This window comes from Alligator mississippiensis, chromosome 7 (genome assembly GCF_030867095.1).
Source record: "Alligator mississippiensis isolate rAllMis1 chromosome 7, rAllMis1, whole genome shotgun sequence".
Classification (NCBI taxonomy): Eukaryota; Metazoa; Chordata; order Crocodylia; family Alligatoridae; genus Alligator; species Alligator mississippiensis.
Window position 1 is genome coordinate 2,316,212 of NC_081830.1, and position 13,933 is coordinate 2,330,144.

The 13,933-nt window shown below is 47.7% G+C and overlaps 1 protein-coding gene across 1 annotated transcript in view; it reads right to left on the bottom strand.

The window, feature by feature from the left end:
- Positions 1-13,933, bottom strand: part of LOC102568015 (uncharacterized) — a 35,620-nt gene that overhangs the window by 16,490 nt on the left and 5,197 nt on the right. The window contains exons 4-8 of the mRNA XM_059731307.1: positions 13,568-13,743; positions 10,880-11,006; positions 5,638-5,754; positions 3,009-4,659; positions 2,651-2,669 (exon numbers count right to left, since the gene is read on the bottom strand). Of these exons, the coding sequence (XP_059587290.1) occupies positions 2,651-2,669; positions 3,009-4,659; positions 5,638-5,754; positions 10,880-11,006; positions 13,568-13,743 (2,090 nt within the window). The remainder of the gene's footprint in view (positions 1-2,650; positions 2,670-3,008; positions 4,660-5,637; positions 5,755-10,879; positions 11,007-13,567; positions 13,744-13,933) is intronic.

The following is a 13,933-nucleotide window of genomic DNA, read 5'->3' on the forward strand; positions in this document are numbered from 1 at the left end:
ACTCTCCACTGCCACATAGGCACCAAGTGGAAGAGAGCCTTGCTTTGGCAAGAAATGCTTAATTTTCCAGCAGATCCCCAGTGTCATTACTATTATCACCTCCCATAAAGGACTAAACACTGGTATTGGATTTACGGCCCATTATAATTTATCCAACCCCTGAATTCTTTCTATACAAGGAAGATAAGACTGAGCCCCATTTCCCCCTTTTGCTAGGCCTTAATCCTCAAGTCAATCCACTGCTTTTCTTTTGCTAGGGGTGTGTCTGGTACACCTGAGAATTTCTCTCAGCCCCTATGCTGTGCTTCACGTGTGCCTAACTTCCTATCATCAGAAACACATGGAAGAAAGTCTAAAAGTTTTTTCTAACTTTATTCCAACTACATAGTTGGTCCAATAAAAGATATCACCCTACAAAATCCTTGCCTCTCACAGAATTTCTGGACTACCATAGCTATAATATCACTCTTACACTATTGTGTCCGCTTTAGGTACTATGTATCCCAGTGTAACTAAAGTGCTGTAACTGGCTGCATCTACATGAGAGGTTTACTGTGCATTAGCTTAATAACACTGAACAGGAGTGTGAGGGTTACAAACCATGCTAATAGCCTACTGCACAGTGCTATTAGGCTAATGTGCAGTAAACGTCACAAAATAACTGCACCAGCACTACTGTGCAGTAACCCTATTTACTGTACATTCAGTTAGCACTTTAATAAGCAAGTACTAAACTAAATGTGCAGTATCTAAGGTGCATTAATGAACATGTAGACATGAACGCTGTGTGCCCCTGGGGGCTGGGGGCACACAGTGGCTGCCTGCAGGTAGTGGCAGCAACGTTGGCAGCAGGGGCATGGCGGTGGTGAGCAGGGAGCTCCCGCAGGCGGCTCAGTGGCACGGACAGGGCAAGGTGATGAGCACCAAACGGTGGTCAGGGACCACCTGCAGATGCTGCCAGTAGTGTCAGCGGCAGCTAGCGGCGATTGGAGACTGCCCGCACATGTCACCAGCAGTGTCAGCGGAGAGGCAAGGGGGTAGCAAGCGGTGACCACCAGCAACGTCGGTGCACCGCCAAGCTCAGGGGGTGAACGTGCACCCGCATTCACCCCCTACGCATCGTCAATGCATGTAGACATGGCCACTGTCTTGTAGACAAAACCTTAGATGGAGTCGAAACCTTATGCACTGCATGCTACTCCCTATTTGACATGTAACCCTTCTGCCAGGCACTGGATGGAAGTGCCAAGGGTCATGTTCAAGTGTAAGTGTTTAACACTAACTTTCCAAATGTGGCTTAATCCCCATGTAGACACCTGGGAAAGTAAATTTTCACTGGGTATCCTAATGTGACGAAACTTCCTTAATCACAAGCAATATTCAACTGAACAGGGTTTATTACAGGGGGGAAAGGGAACGAATAAATTCTGCAGAGGGGCAAGGCACTGACCCTGTCCTTGCCCATCACTGCCCTGTCCTCAGCGTGTATCAGCTCCCACATTACAAAGGGATGTCTCCTCCATGCAGCACCTCGTCATCACCCTCTGGCCCGGCGCACTATGTACCGGCCCCTGCACCTCAGAGTATACGGCAGAACCGAATTCTGTGCGTGCCTCAGTTTCCCCGCGTGGTTTGTAAGCTTTTCAACCCTGGGATGGGATGGGTCAATTTTAATCCAGGGCAGAGCAAAGCTAGGAGCTGGAATGGACAGCTGCGACCCAGAGGACAAGGGTGGTCTTGAGCCTGACACCCATGCTGACTTGGACTCTGGAAAGATCTGGCTGCCCTGACCCCAGGGCACTTCTTGCACTGTTTCAGCTGACCAGACCCTGCCAGCTGGCACTGGGGACATGGCCTGCCTCGCTGCACTTCCCTGAGGCTTGCACTTTTGCCTTTACGGAGGGAAAAGTCCCCAGAGGAGCAGAGCCAGCTGGAGATCACTGGCAGGGCCATGGAGACAGCAAAGTGCTGTGAGCCATGGGCTTGGTCTCACACACCCAGGTGGCATGGGTCTCATCCTAGCTAGAACCTACAGACTGATCTATTTTTTTGTATCTGCGGCCAAATTAGCTCAAATTAATTCCGTATGCAAGAGTCCAGAACCGTACGTGGCCGTACTCCTGGCAAACTTCCTCCACCCACACTTGGGGCTTCAGATGTTTCCATAACTTTGGCGGGCATCCTACTTGCAGGCCCAAGCCCGGAGGCTTGGTGTTCGGATGCCCCCGAGTTTTGCTTGCCCTCAGACATAAGACTCTCGGAGCAAGCAAAGGAGGAGACTCTCATTTCCATAAATTGGGCTTAAAGCCGGGTACTGAACCACGCCAGAAGAGCAATTCTCCTGTGAAGCGGTTCAGGAAAACTGCCTTCTTGGACACAGATACATAGGATTTCCCTTGCCAGGTTAAGAAGCCGCTACATTTGACCTGAGCCTACAGATAGGGCTGAGTTGCAGAGGTGTTGAGGAGACTGGGGAAAGGCTGGGGCATGGGAGAAGGGCCTCTCTGCAGAACTGCATCCAGTTTAGGTTGAATCGAGGAAGGAGGAGGGACCCTGAGCTTGGGTTCCCATTTTCTGAGCCAGAGGCTAGGTCTCCAATAAAAGGGTAAGAATGGGTTAATTCCTGAACTCCACCCCAAAGTAAAGTTACCTCCATGGCCAAGTCTGTCCTGGAAGGTAACAAGAAAAGAAATGAATGATTGAGGAGAATTAATGCACGGATATTCCCTTTATTATCTTTAATGAGTGTCTCATCCAAAACGATCCAGTCGGGAGAGACCGGCTCGGTTGATGTGGAACTTGATGCGGTAAACTAGGCAGGTAAAAAATGGATCGAAATAATAATGTCCTAAGATACTAGAGGAAGAAACAGTGAGAGATCCCCTTGGTGTGTGTACTCATGGTAGCCTGGGACGAGATGAATCAAGTTTTCAGGGGAACTTTGTTTTAAGGTGGGGGGGGGGGGGGTTGACCCCTGGATTTTATCTCCTCTGCCAGTTGTTCTCCATCATTTAGTCCTGACCCTGTTGTCTTCTCTGTCCCAGCTGCTACAACAAGGTACTACGACAGGCCAATTGGGACACTCCTCGTTGAAGGAGGGATACCTGGGGGCATTCCAGTACAGGTGTAGGACCCCGCTCTCCACGGCAGAAGGAGGATGAGACAGGAGCTGGCAGAAGCTGTCCCTGTTGAATGCAAGTGCCTGGTCCCTGTGGCTTTGATGGTGCTTGGTCAGGGTGGAGCTCGTATGGAAACACTTCCCACACTGGGCACAGCGGTACGGCTTTTCCCCCGTGTGCACACGCTGGTGGGCGGTGAGCGTCGAGCTCCGGGTGAAGCTCTTCCCACATTCCTTGCAGGAGAAGGGCTTCTCCCCCGTGTGCACGCGCAGATGCTGCGTGAGCGTAGATCTCTCGGTGAAGCTTTTCCCGCACTGGGTGCAAGAGAACGGCTTCTCCCCCGTGTGCACGCGCAGGTGGCTCTGGAGATGGTCCTGCCTGCTGAAGCTCTTCCCACAGTGGGTGCAAGAAAATGGCTTCTCCCCGGTGTGCACGCGCAGGTGCTTGGTGAGCGTTGAGTTTCGGGTGAAGCTCTTTCCGCACTGGCTGCAGGAGAATGACTTCTCCCCCGGGTGCACGTGCAGGTGGCCCTGGAGGTGATACTGCTTGGTGAAACTCTTCCTGTACTTAGTGCAGTCATAGGGCTTCTCTTCTGTGTGCACGTGCATGTGCACGTGGAGGTAATACCGCCTGGCAAAGCTCTTCCCACACTGGCTGCAAGAAAATGGCTTCTCCCCCGTGTGCACGCGCTGGTGCTGCGTGAGTGCTGAGTTCTGGGTGAAGCTCTTCCCACACTGGGTGCACGAGAACGGCTTCTCCCCCGTGTGCACGCACATGTGTGCTTGGAGGTGATCCCACCGGGTGAAGCTCTTCTCGCACTCGGGGCAGTGGTAGAGGTTCTCCCCCGTGTGCACCCGCAGGTGATTTCTGAGCGTTGAGCGGTGGGTGAATCTCTTCCCACACTGCGTGCAGGAGAAGGGCTTCTCCCTCACGTGGATGCGCTGGTGCTTTGTAAGCAGTGAGCTTTCAGTGAAGCTCTTCCCGCACTGGGTGCACAAGAAAGGCTTCTCCCCTGTGTGTACCCGCAGGTGCGCTCGAAGGTAATCCCGCCTGGTGAAGCTCTGCCAGCACTCGGTGCAGTGGTACGGCTTCTCTCCCGTATGCACGCGCTGGTGGACTCGCAAGTCTTGGAGAGAAACAAAGGTCTTCCTACTCTCAGAGCAGAGGCGGGGGTGCTCCCCCACGTGTGCTCGCTGGTGCCTGTTGACCCAGTATTTAGGGCGGTACCTCTTCCGTCCCTCATTGCAGAGGTGCTCCTTCTTGTGTGCTATGCCATGCCCCCTGAGCTCCTGTTTGCTCCCAAAGCTCTCGCCGCACTCTCCGCATTCATACGAGTCAGCCCCGCTGTCAGCTCTTCCCTCCTGGGTCTTCAAGTCTCTCTGCCCCTCAAATCCTTCCCTACACACAGGGATCATTCGGGCTGCAGGTGCTCTCTGCCCCTCTTGGGAAGGTAGCTGGTTTGTGGCTCGAATCAGGTTCAGGTTTGCAGGCCCTTCTTCAAGAGACTGCTGCTCAGCTCTGCTCACCATCCCAGCACCGGCTGGGTGGAGAAAAGAGACCAGAAATTAGTTCCTGTCCAGCTGCCAAAGGGAGATCACTGACACTGCCCTGTGTTGAGACAGGCCTAAGAGCGTGGCTGGGCCTTGGCTACTCGGGGAGAACAAGGGGTGCAAGTCCAAGTTGACTCTGGGTCTTGGGGCTCAGTTTGTAATATTTGTGTCCCCCGCAAAATGAAGCAGAAAGTGGGCAATTTTGCTGGAAACAATATCCTCCTAAGCATACAAAAAATGTAAATTCCAACTGTGGATAGACACTTAACACTGATGGGACGCTACATTTCTTCCCCCGTGAAACCCTGTTACATAGGGCAGTTCCTACTGCAATTAAAGAATAGGACCAGCACCAATGGGTAGCAGAGTGCCAATCTCTCTATAGCCCCGTCTTTAACAACCCTCCCAGAGCGTCTGCTGATCAAGCTAAATGCAATGGGGCAATTCAAACCTGCCTGAGGGTATTATAGATATATGGCCAGCTCCAGCTGGGGTATAAACTCTTACAATGTTGGGAGAACATGGAAATCCCAGCTCACGGTGTCCCAGAGATGCATGATTTGTACATCTAACTGAGACAGCGCGCTAGGCTTTGACCCTAACATTTCGTGACTTCCTTTTGGGCAGACCCCCAACCCCTGCTGTGACACAGCTCCTTGCCAAGGTGCCTGGGACGCAGGATAAAGAGAGGAGATGTTGCAGACATTGCCAAAGAGTTGAAGTTGGATTTTGTGCTGCAAAAGCCCTTGCTAGGGAAGAAGGGAACAGTTTCCTCTTTCCAAATAACTGAACTGCAGGAAGTGGCAACACACATCTGCTTGTACAACACACATCAGGGCAAGCTGTTTGTGGCCAGGACTTTGAGGCAACAGCTCAGGGAAGGGTTGAGGGTTTCAAGCTCATCCACTCATCCTAGGAACCAAGAAGGTCTCAGCAAAGAGTTGGGGAGGGGAATAGTCAACTCTCACCTGGGAAAAGGCCTTCCAATGACGACTTTTCTCCATAGTCCTTATCATCACAGACCCAGAGCTCCATCTCCCCTTGTTGGATGCGGTTGATCAAGGCTGGTGTGGGACCTCGATATCCTGTTTAGGGGAGTGTGCAAAGGGTGGTTATTGCCCATTTAGTGCCCAGTTGGGATTTGGGGAACAAGCCAACAAACTCAAGCATTCGCATGGCAAGTTACAGGAAAACGTAAGGTGTACATTGAGGATGAAAAAGAAGGCACTACCAGCAAAACCCTTCAACAGGTGATGGCCCTAAGCAGAAGGATAGTCATATGAACTATAAAGCCTCAACCAGACAAAAGTATATAAAACTCACAGAAGCAACTGGGAAAGTGTGCTCTGATGTACTAGAAACAAGAAAGAGAAAGCTTTTATATATCTTGAAGATCCTGACTTGAAGACAGAGACCATGAATATGCTCATGGATGTAATTCCAGGCAAAGAGGAGGACATGGGGTTGTTCTTCAGGAAGGTTTGCAATGACAAGTCTTGAAAATTAAAAAGAGTCAATGATAAACTGATGATAATGAACATCTGTATAGGGGACAGAAGGTAATTCATATCAACACTGCCCGCAGAAGGATACTGTTATAACAACTATAGGGGCAATCATAGCAGCTTGTCCACCTGATAAGCGCGTGATCACAGGGGGTGACTTTGGGCTAGTCCCAGAGATGTTATAAAGAATGAGAATATCAGGGGAAAGATGAAATGTGAGATTATAACAGAACCTATTATATGCTATCCAAATGCTAGGGCTATGTAACACAGTCAACTGGCAGTCTGCTTATAATAATAGAATTATAGATGCCAAATGCATTTGGGAAGGATTTTTTTCATATATATAATTATGTCAATCTTCTGAAACCCTGATGAGCCCAAGAAGCCCTGATGAGCCCAGGAAGTACTGAATGCCTCAATTGCTTTACCAGCAAATACCAGAATTATGGAAAAGACAATTCAACTCCTGACCAGCAAGTTTGTTTTGACCGAAAGCTTGTCCACAGCTTGAAAGGAGGCAAAAGCCCTGTGGAAGGAATTTCCAGATGTGTTTACAACTTGGCCCTGGAAGACCACCCTGATTAATTTTAAAATCATCCTGAAACCAAAATTTCCCATCCAAAAGGGGTTCTCCCAACTACCCAAATGACTATGGGAGATGATAAAGAAGGAAGTGCAGAATATCCTATGTATGAGTTGACTGAGGAATCAATCAGTGAATGGTTCAGCCTGATCATGTTGGTTCCCAAAATGGGAAAGATGATCAGGTTTTGTATTGAATTCTGTAAGCTGAATGCAGAGTTAAAATTTTATTCCTACTCAATACCCTGGGTCAATGCATTATAATAGTGGTATCTATCTATCTATCTATCTATCTATCTATCTATCTATCTATCTATCTATCTATCTATCTATCTATCTATCTATCTATCTATCTATCTATCTATGGGATAGGGCAATGCTACATCCCAAAGTTGCTGTAGCATTGCCCTAACCCACTGGAGAAGTCCCTTCCATGTACCAGTGAATACCACCACAACTTCAAGATAAATCACCCCATACTCCTGGTATGGCCATAGTATCTTATCTATTAGACACTGAAATGTGGCAGGGGTATTATGGAGACCAAAGGGGAAGATCCTAAACTGGTGCAGATCTGAAGGTATTTTTGAGTACTGTCAACTCATAGGACTCAGGAGCAAGGGGCATCTGCTACTATCCTTGTGTCAAATCCAACATTGATATCTATCTATCTATCTATCTATCTATCTATCTATCTATCTATCTATCTATCTATCTATCTATCTATCTATCGATAGAGATATAGGTATAGGTATATATAAATATAGACAGATTTCTATAGATATCTCTATATCTCTATCTATATCTACAGATATAGATAGATATAGATATAGATATATATACATAGATAAATAGATATATATAGATATATATACATAGATATATAGAGCTATAGATATCTATAGCTCTATATATCTATATCGATATAGATATAGCTATAGATCTGTGTTGTGTGTGTATATATATCTGCAGGTCCCATAGCAAATCCCACAAAATGCCTGCTCAGCTGTAGGAAAACCACATATTTGGGATGTGCGCTAGGCAATGGGGAGATTAAGCCTCTCACTGACATTTGTAGAGTCTGCCATATTCAAGACACAAAGGCAACTAAGACCTTCTTGGGATTGGCAAGCAATCACTAACTTTATCCCACAGCTCTTGGCAGTTGCAGCCCTCCTAATAGATACGCTGTGCAAAACAGCACCCAGAGAAGCAAAGTAGTCTCCAGCAAGTCCTGATGTTTCTGGGGACATAGAGAAAATACTGTATGCTCACCTGGAGCTGCATGGTCTGCATTTCAGTTGCCGATTTGTTCTACAAACAGATGCCTTGGAGCAAGGCCTTGGATCTCTTTTCTCAGGACTTTGAGAATGAAGAATACCCATTTCAGTCCATGAGCAGAAAGCTCCACCTCTGAGAGCAAAAATACTCAGTAATTGAGAAGGATTGATAAAGTATGTGGTTGATATTACCTCCTCAAGACCCCTTTAGCTCTTCATATGGACCATGCCCTCTTAACATGGTTACATGTGATACGATAAGCCAATCCCAAATGGATGCACTGGTACCTGCCACTACAGCCCTACTCTTCTGACATACGCCATCAGCCAGGAACTGCACGAGTCAATGAGGACTTCTTCTTGCAGGAAGGAGGAGGACTAGATATAGAAGAGTGGGTCAGCGATTGCACTTCGGAGGGGAGATATGTGTAACAGGTTGGGGTCTATCCCTTTAGAGGGAACAATCACTTCTGTTGAGAAAGCCCATTTGCAAAGGAAGTGAGTGACCCATTAGATGCTTTACAAAGTTTCCAGAAGAGTAAGTAGAGAGAGGAGGAAGCAAGCCAAGCTACTATGCAAAGAGGCAGAGCCAGAAGGACCCTTCTTTGAGTGCTTGGGACAGGGAAGGAGGGATTCATTTTGTTCATTTGTTGGCTTTTTTGTGGACTAAGGACTGAATTACCTGAGACAACTAGGTAAGGAGCTCCAGAGCGAGCAAAACCTTGCCTGCAGAGGCCATCGGGCTATATAACTCACTTGCAGGAGGATTCTGCCTCAAGCAGGGGCTTGAACTAGATATGGTTGCATGGCCGTCCCTTCCCTTTTCTATGACTCTATGAAAGAAACAATAACTTATAGAGTGACAAAAGTAGATTTGGATCAAATCCTGCATGCAGAAAAGAGAAGAGGTATTTAAAAAAGGTAGCAGAGAGAAGCAGCACTGAATGACTCGTAGAAGAACTGAAAAAAAATAGAGAAAATTAAAAAAAAAATTGATAACCTACCTAAAATCCACAATGCATAATGGACTTGAATAACCATGCACCCAATGCTATTAGTGATGGGTAAAGGAGATTAACACAGGATCTAAAACAAATCTTGCATGCCTGAAAAATATAATTTGAGAATTTATTGAAAGGAGGATCTCCCAGAGAACATTTTCATTGACTGAGACTGTAAATGAAGATGAAATTCTAGCTGACAGCACAGTGAAAATCATGAGAATAGTAAATAAACTGAAAAAAAAATAGGTAAACGTCAGTTTTAGAAATATAGCCAGCTTGTGGAAGCATTAGAAGATGGATTAGGAAGCATTAGGAGATGGGTACAAGAGAATGGCTCTTCTACAAAAGCATTTGCATTAAGAGATGAAGGCAAATGGTGGTTACTGTACTTAGTATAGAAATCCATACAGCGTAAAAGATTTGAAATGAATGTTGACTAAATATAATATAATTTTTGTTCAAAGGGAAAGGTAGTAATTACCAATGCTTCAGTAACATGGAAACAAAGTTACCTAGCCACTCAGTGAAAATGAATGAGAAATTATTACACCCAAATCAAGCAGACCATAAAAACCAGCCACAATCAGTCTGCTTTTAAGAAAGAAAAGAGTGCAAGAAATCCTCCTTTCAAGAAAATTGTAAAGAATAATAAACAGCTACATGTGGACTTTGGAGATTCAGAAAAAAAAGGAATCAGAACTCGTGGTAAATGTGATATCTTTTATTAGACCAACTCGTTTTTTGCAAAAAACACCCCAAAAACCTTTAATTGCAAAATTAAAAATCCTGTTTTGGTTGGGGGTTTTTTTGCAAAAATTGAGTTGGTTTAATAAGAGATATCACCTCTACCATGAGTTCTGATTCCTTTTGCCTCTAGACCAATACAGCTACAACCTGGATACCTGGATTCAGAAAAAAAGCATTTGAGCAGATTCTTGACACACGTCCGAACAAGCACCGGCAATAAAACTCTTCTGGAAGTGAAAATTTGTTTTTTTACTACAGCTCTGCACTCAGACCACTTCTTTTTATCACAGTGATGGGTGCTCCTAGAGAAGAATGGTATGATCTGCACTGTGGGTCATAGGAAGTTTGCAGATGCTTTTCCAAAATGCAGAGACAGTTTAGCAGAAGGACCAGAAATCTTTATAGAGTGGCAGTGAGCTTAAGAAAAGAGGCCTTCAAGTAAAGATAGCAAAGCTAGAATCTGTGCCTGTGAAGATAAAGAAGCTGGAGATGCTCATAGAAAGAAACTTAAGGGTGTCTCCATCTTAGAAGAACCTGGGGTCCATCGCATGTTCAAATCTCACTAGAGGAGCAGATGAGGAAATGGAAAAAAACAGGATTTCTAGCAGCAGATGCTATCATATCTTACATTATGCTGGACAGTAACTAAAAGAAAAGGGATTAGACTGTACTGAAATGTGTACGCTAGGGCTGTGAAATGGGTTTGGATGGGACGGAATAGGAAAGAGAGTGAAGAAGATGGAAGAATCCCCACCAAATGGTTGCTGGCAAATATTTATGCCCAACGAATGGGAGATACTATTGACGTGCTGAGAGGATAAAGTGAGAACATCCTGCAACAAAATGGCTGAACGCTGAAGCTCTAGACGTTACACCAAGAGAAAGCTGCAAGCAAAGGTGGCTGGACAATAGAAAGGAGGATATGAAAATATGAAATGAGAGGCCTACACAATGGCAGTGCAATTGCAAGGACGTGGATTTAAACAACCAGCTAAAAGTTCACGAGGATAAGGCAGTTGAAAAACAGAGAGAAACAGGACATTTATCATCTCGCAGAGTGCTGGGGAGAAACGAGTACCAGAGCTTTACCCAGGGAAACGAGGGCTTGGTAATTCCTCAGCATCTGGTCCCGGTAAAGCGCCTTGTCTCCATCGTCCAGCAGCGCCCACTCCTTCTGCGTGAAATACACGGCCACGTCCTCAAAGGCCTCCAGGAGCTGCAGACACAAAGATGACACCCTCAGCCCCTTGCGCTTTAGCCTCCTCCTCCAGCCCCCAAAACCCTGAACCTTATTCTGCACAACCTAGATTTGCCAGCTTAGCTGTGCCAAGTAGGGATGTCAAGCTTCCTACTCCTCAGCTGACAGCTGCTCCAGAAAAGACCGTGGTATGGATAGGGCTTTGCAAACAGAGGAGTGCATTTGCTTCAGCCCATGTCATCCAGCTGGTCGGTGCAGCTACGTCCTCCCTCTTTTGGCACATCTTGTGTCTACAATGGGAGAGCTGCCGTCCTAACCACACCAGCAGAAATGATGTGATGTAGGTGCTCTGAATCTCCCGTGGGGAAGCTGTTTTCATGGCAGGGACTCACAGGAAAAGCCCCCTGCCTGGTATAGAGGGACCCCTGGATTTTTTCTTCTCCACCAGACATCTACCTGTAAGGCAGTTTCAGGCCTAATTGTCACCTTAGACCCACACAGAAACAATGAGCTCCCCCCAGTTCCTGGACATGGACCATGTAACAAGTGACTCTGGGGGGCAACAAATGAGAAAATAGGGATGGGAGCATGGGCCATATGTTTATAATGAAAGCTCAAGGGAGGACACCTCCCAAAACCCATTGTCTCTCAAATGAGTTCAAGGTACCAGTGGATGCCGCTCAATGAAACAATGCCCAAAGGTGTGTGCAGAAGAGAGACAGGAAAACAGCCTCACAGTTCCCCAGGTACCCCTCAGCCAGGGTCTCCTTCCTTGTCTAACAGATGGCAAACGTGGCCGGCGCCAGGCAAAGGTTGACCGGGAGGTCCCTGGACTTGGTGGAGCCATGGATGGGGACTAACCAAAAGAAAAGTTGTGGGCAGAAGTGCAGCCAAAACCTTAGGCAGATAAGGCTCTTTGGGTAAATCTGATATCTTTTCTTAGACCAACTCAACTAGTTGGAAAAAAATTTTTCTTTGCAAGCTTTTAGGAAAAGAAGAATTTTATTTCCAACTATTTGAGTCGGTTTAATAAAAGATACCGGATTTACCCAAAGAACCTTGTCTGCCTAAGGTTTTGGCTGCACTTCTGCCCACTTCTGCCCACAAATGTCCTTAGACCAACATAGCTACAACCTAGGCACCAGAACCATAGGACGCACTGGCATACTGCAGCCTGGCACATGGACGATAGGCACGTGCCAGGGTCTCCTTCAGTTGGCATAAGGGACAAGCAGGGCAGTGCCACAGGTCTCCCTTTGCTTTTGTAATAGGAAACCTCTCCCCTGTTACTAGGAAGGGAGAGCATAGCCTGAGGCAGGTTGCAGAGAGGGCAAAGGGCCAGCAGGTATGAGTTGCCTGTGTGACATGAGCCATGGGCTGCAAAAGGGCAGGCTGCTAATGACTGAATCAACAGCACCTGGGCCATAGGAGCACCAAATGGGGTCATAGGAGCAGAAGGAGCTCAGTAAACCCAGCATCTGGTCATGGAAAGAGTGTGTCTGACCCTGGCTATTGCAGAGAAAGGAGCTCCCAGTGCAACTGGTTGCAGCTTGGAGTCAGGCCATGCAGGAGAGGTACCGGGTGCTGCTGGAGGACCAGTTAGGTTAGTGCTTCGTGTTTGAGTTTGACTGGAGGACTGGGTTGTAGCTGTAGGGGTGGACTGGAGCCACATAACAGGGTCTCTGGGTACTCTGGGCATCAGGTCCTGCCAAGCTGGCAAGGGGAGTGAGCTGGGTTAGGACCAAGGTCTGGGCATATGCCAAAAGAAGTGGGCTAGAACTGAGGCTTGGGAGCTGAGGTCCTAGGCAGCAGACCAGACCTGAGGGCTCAGCCAGAGAAAAAGGGGATCGAGGTGGGTTCGGCTGAAGTCTCAAAAAGTGCTCAGAGGCTTTAGCAGGTGCTGCCTTAAAGGGAAAGCACCTTGAAGGAAGCACAGAGACCCCCAGGGCTGAATTTGGACTGAGCAGCTCAAGGGCAAAGCCAGAAATGGGGAGTGCCAGAGGAAGTACTCCCAGCCTCCAGGCACCACCTCCTCTGTAAACTAGCAAGAACATCATAGGCATCTTGGGAATCTCAGTTGTAACACTATTTTTTTTCTATTTGAAAGCCCTGCTGGGGGCAATGGAGGCATCTATGTTAGACCCTTGTCCCCACAGACACCTGGCAGCAAGCTCCTGCTCCCTCTTGAGGCCCTCCCCACTGAACTGGTTTGGATTCGGCCCCTTTCCCTTTTGCAGCTCTTCCTGTCCCATCCACTGGCTCCTTGGACTTCTTTGAGGGTCTATAGATACTGGCCAGTGTGCTCTGCTTGGTGCCCCCCCTCACAGCACTTGTTATTAACTTCTGACCCTGACTCCCATCCCTGGTTTTGCAGGGACTATCTCAAGACTCTTGGTGACCCCCTCTAATAGCAGAGGGAGCTAAGAGTTTGCACGTGGGCCCAGGCCCAGAGTCTCCAAAATGTACCAAATCGGCTTCTTGTGGCTCTTCAAGTCTCTTGTCTTCTTCAAGCCTTCCCTGCAACCCACCCTCCAAGCTCATGTCCACTTCCACCCTAATGGAATGGGTATATTGCTCACCACCACATTTTCCTTCCGCTTTGGGGGCCTGCCCTGCCTCTTGTGCAGTTGGCCCAGCTCGAGTCTCGGGGAGCCCCTTCTTCCCAAGCTTCCTGGGGATGTTCCCAACAGCTCCAGGTTTGCATGCCCTTCCTTGGTAAGCTGCTCCTGGCTTTGGCTCGGGCTCCCTGCACCTGCTGGAAGGAGAGGAGAATCCACAGGTTAGCGCCTGCGCTGCTGGTACAGGGAAAGCCCAGCTATTCGACTAAGCTGGGGTGTGCCTACAGTAAGGCGCCTTTTCTTGAGTCCTGCAATGGGGCAGGGATGCAGGGGGACTGGAGCCAAGGCAGAGCCAGAGGCCTGGTGACAGGTTACAGATGAGAGGGC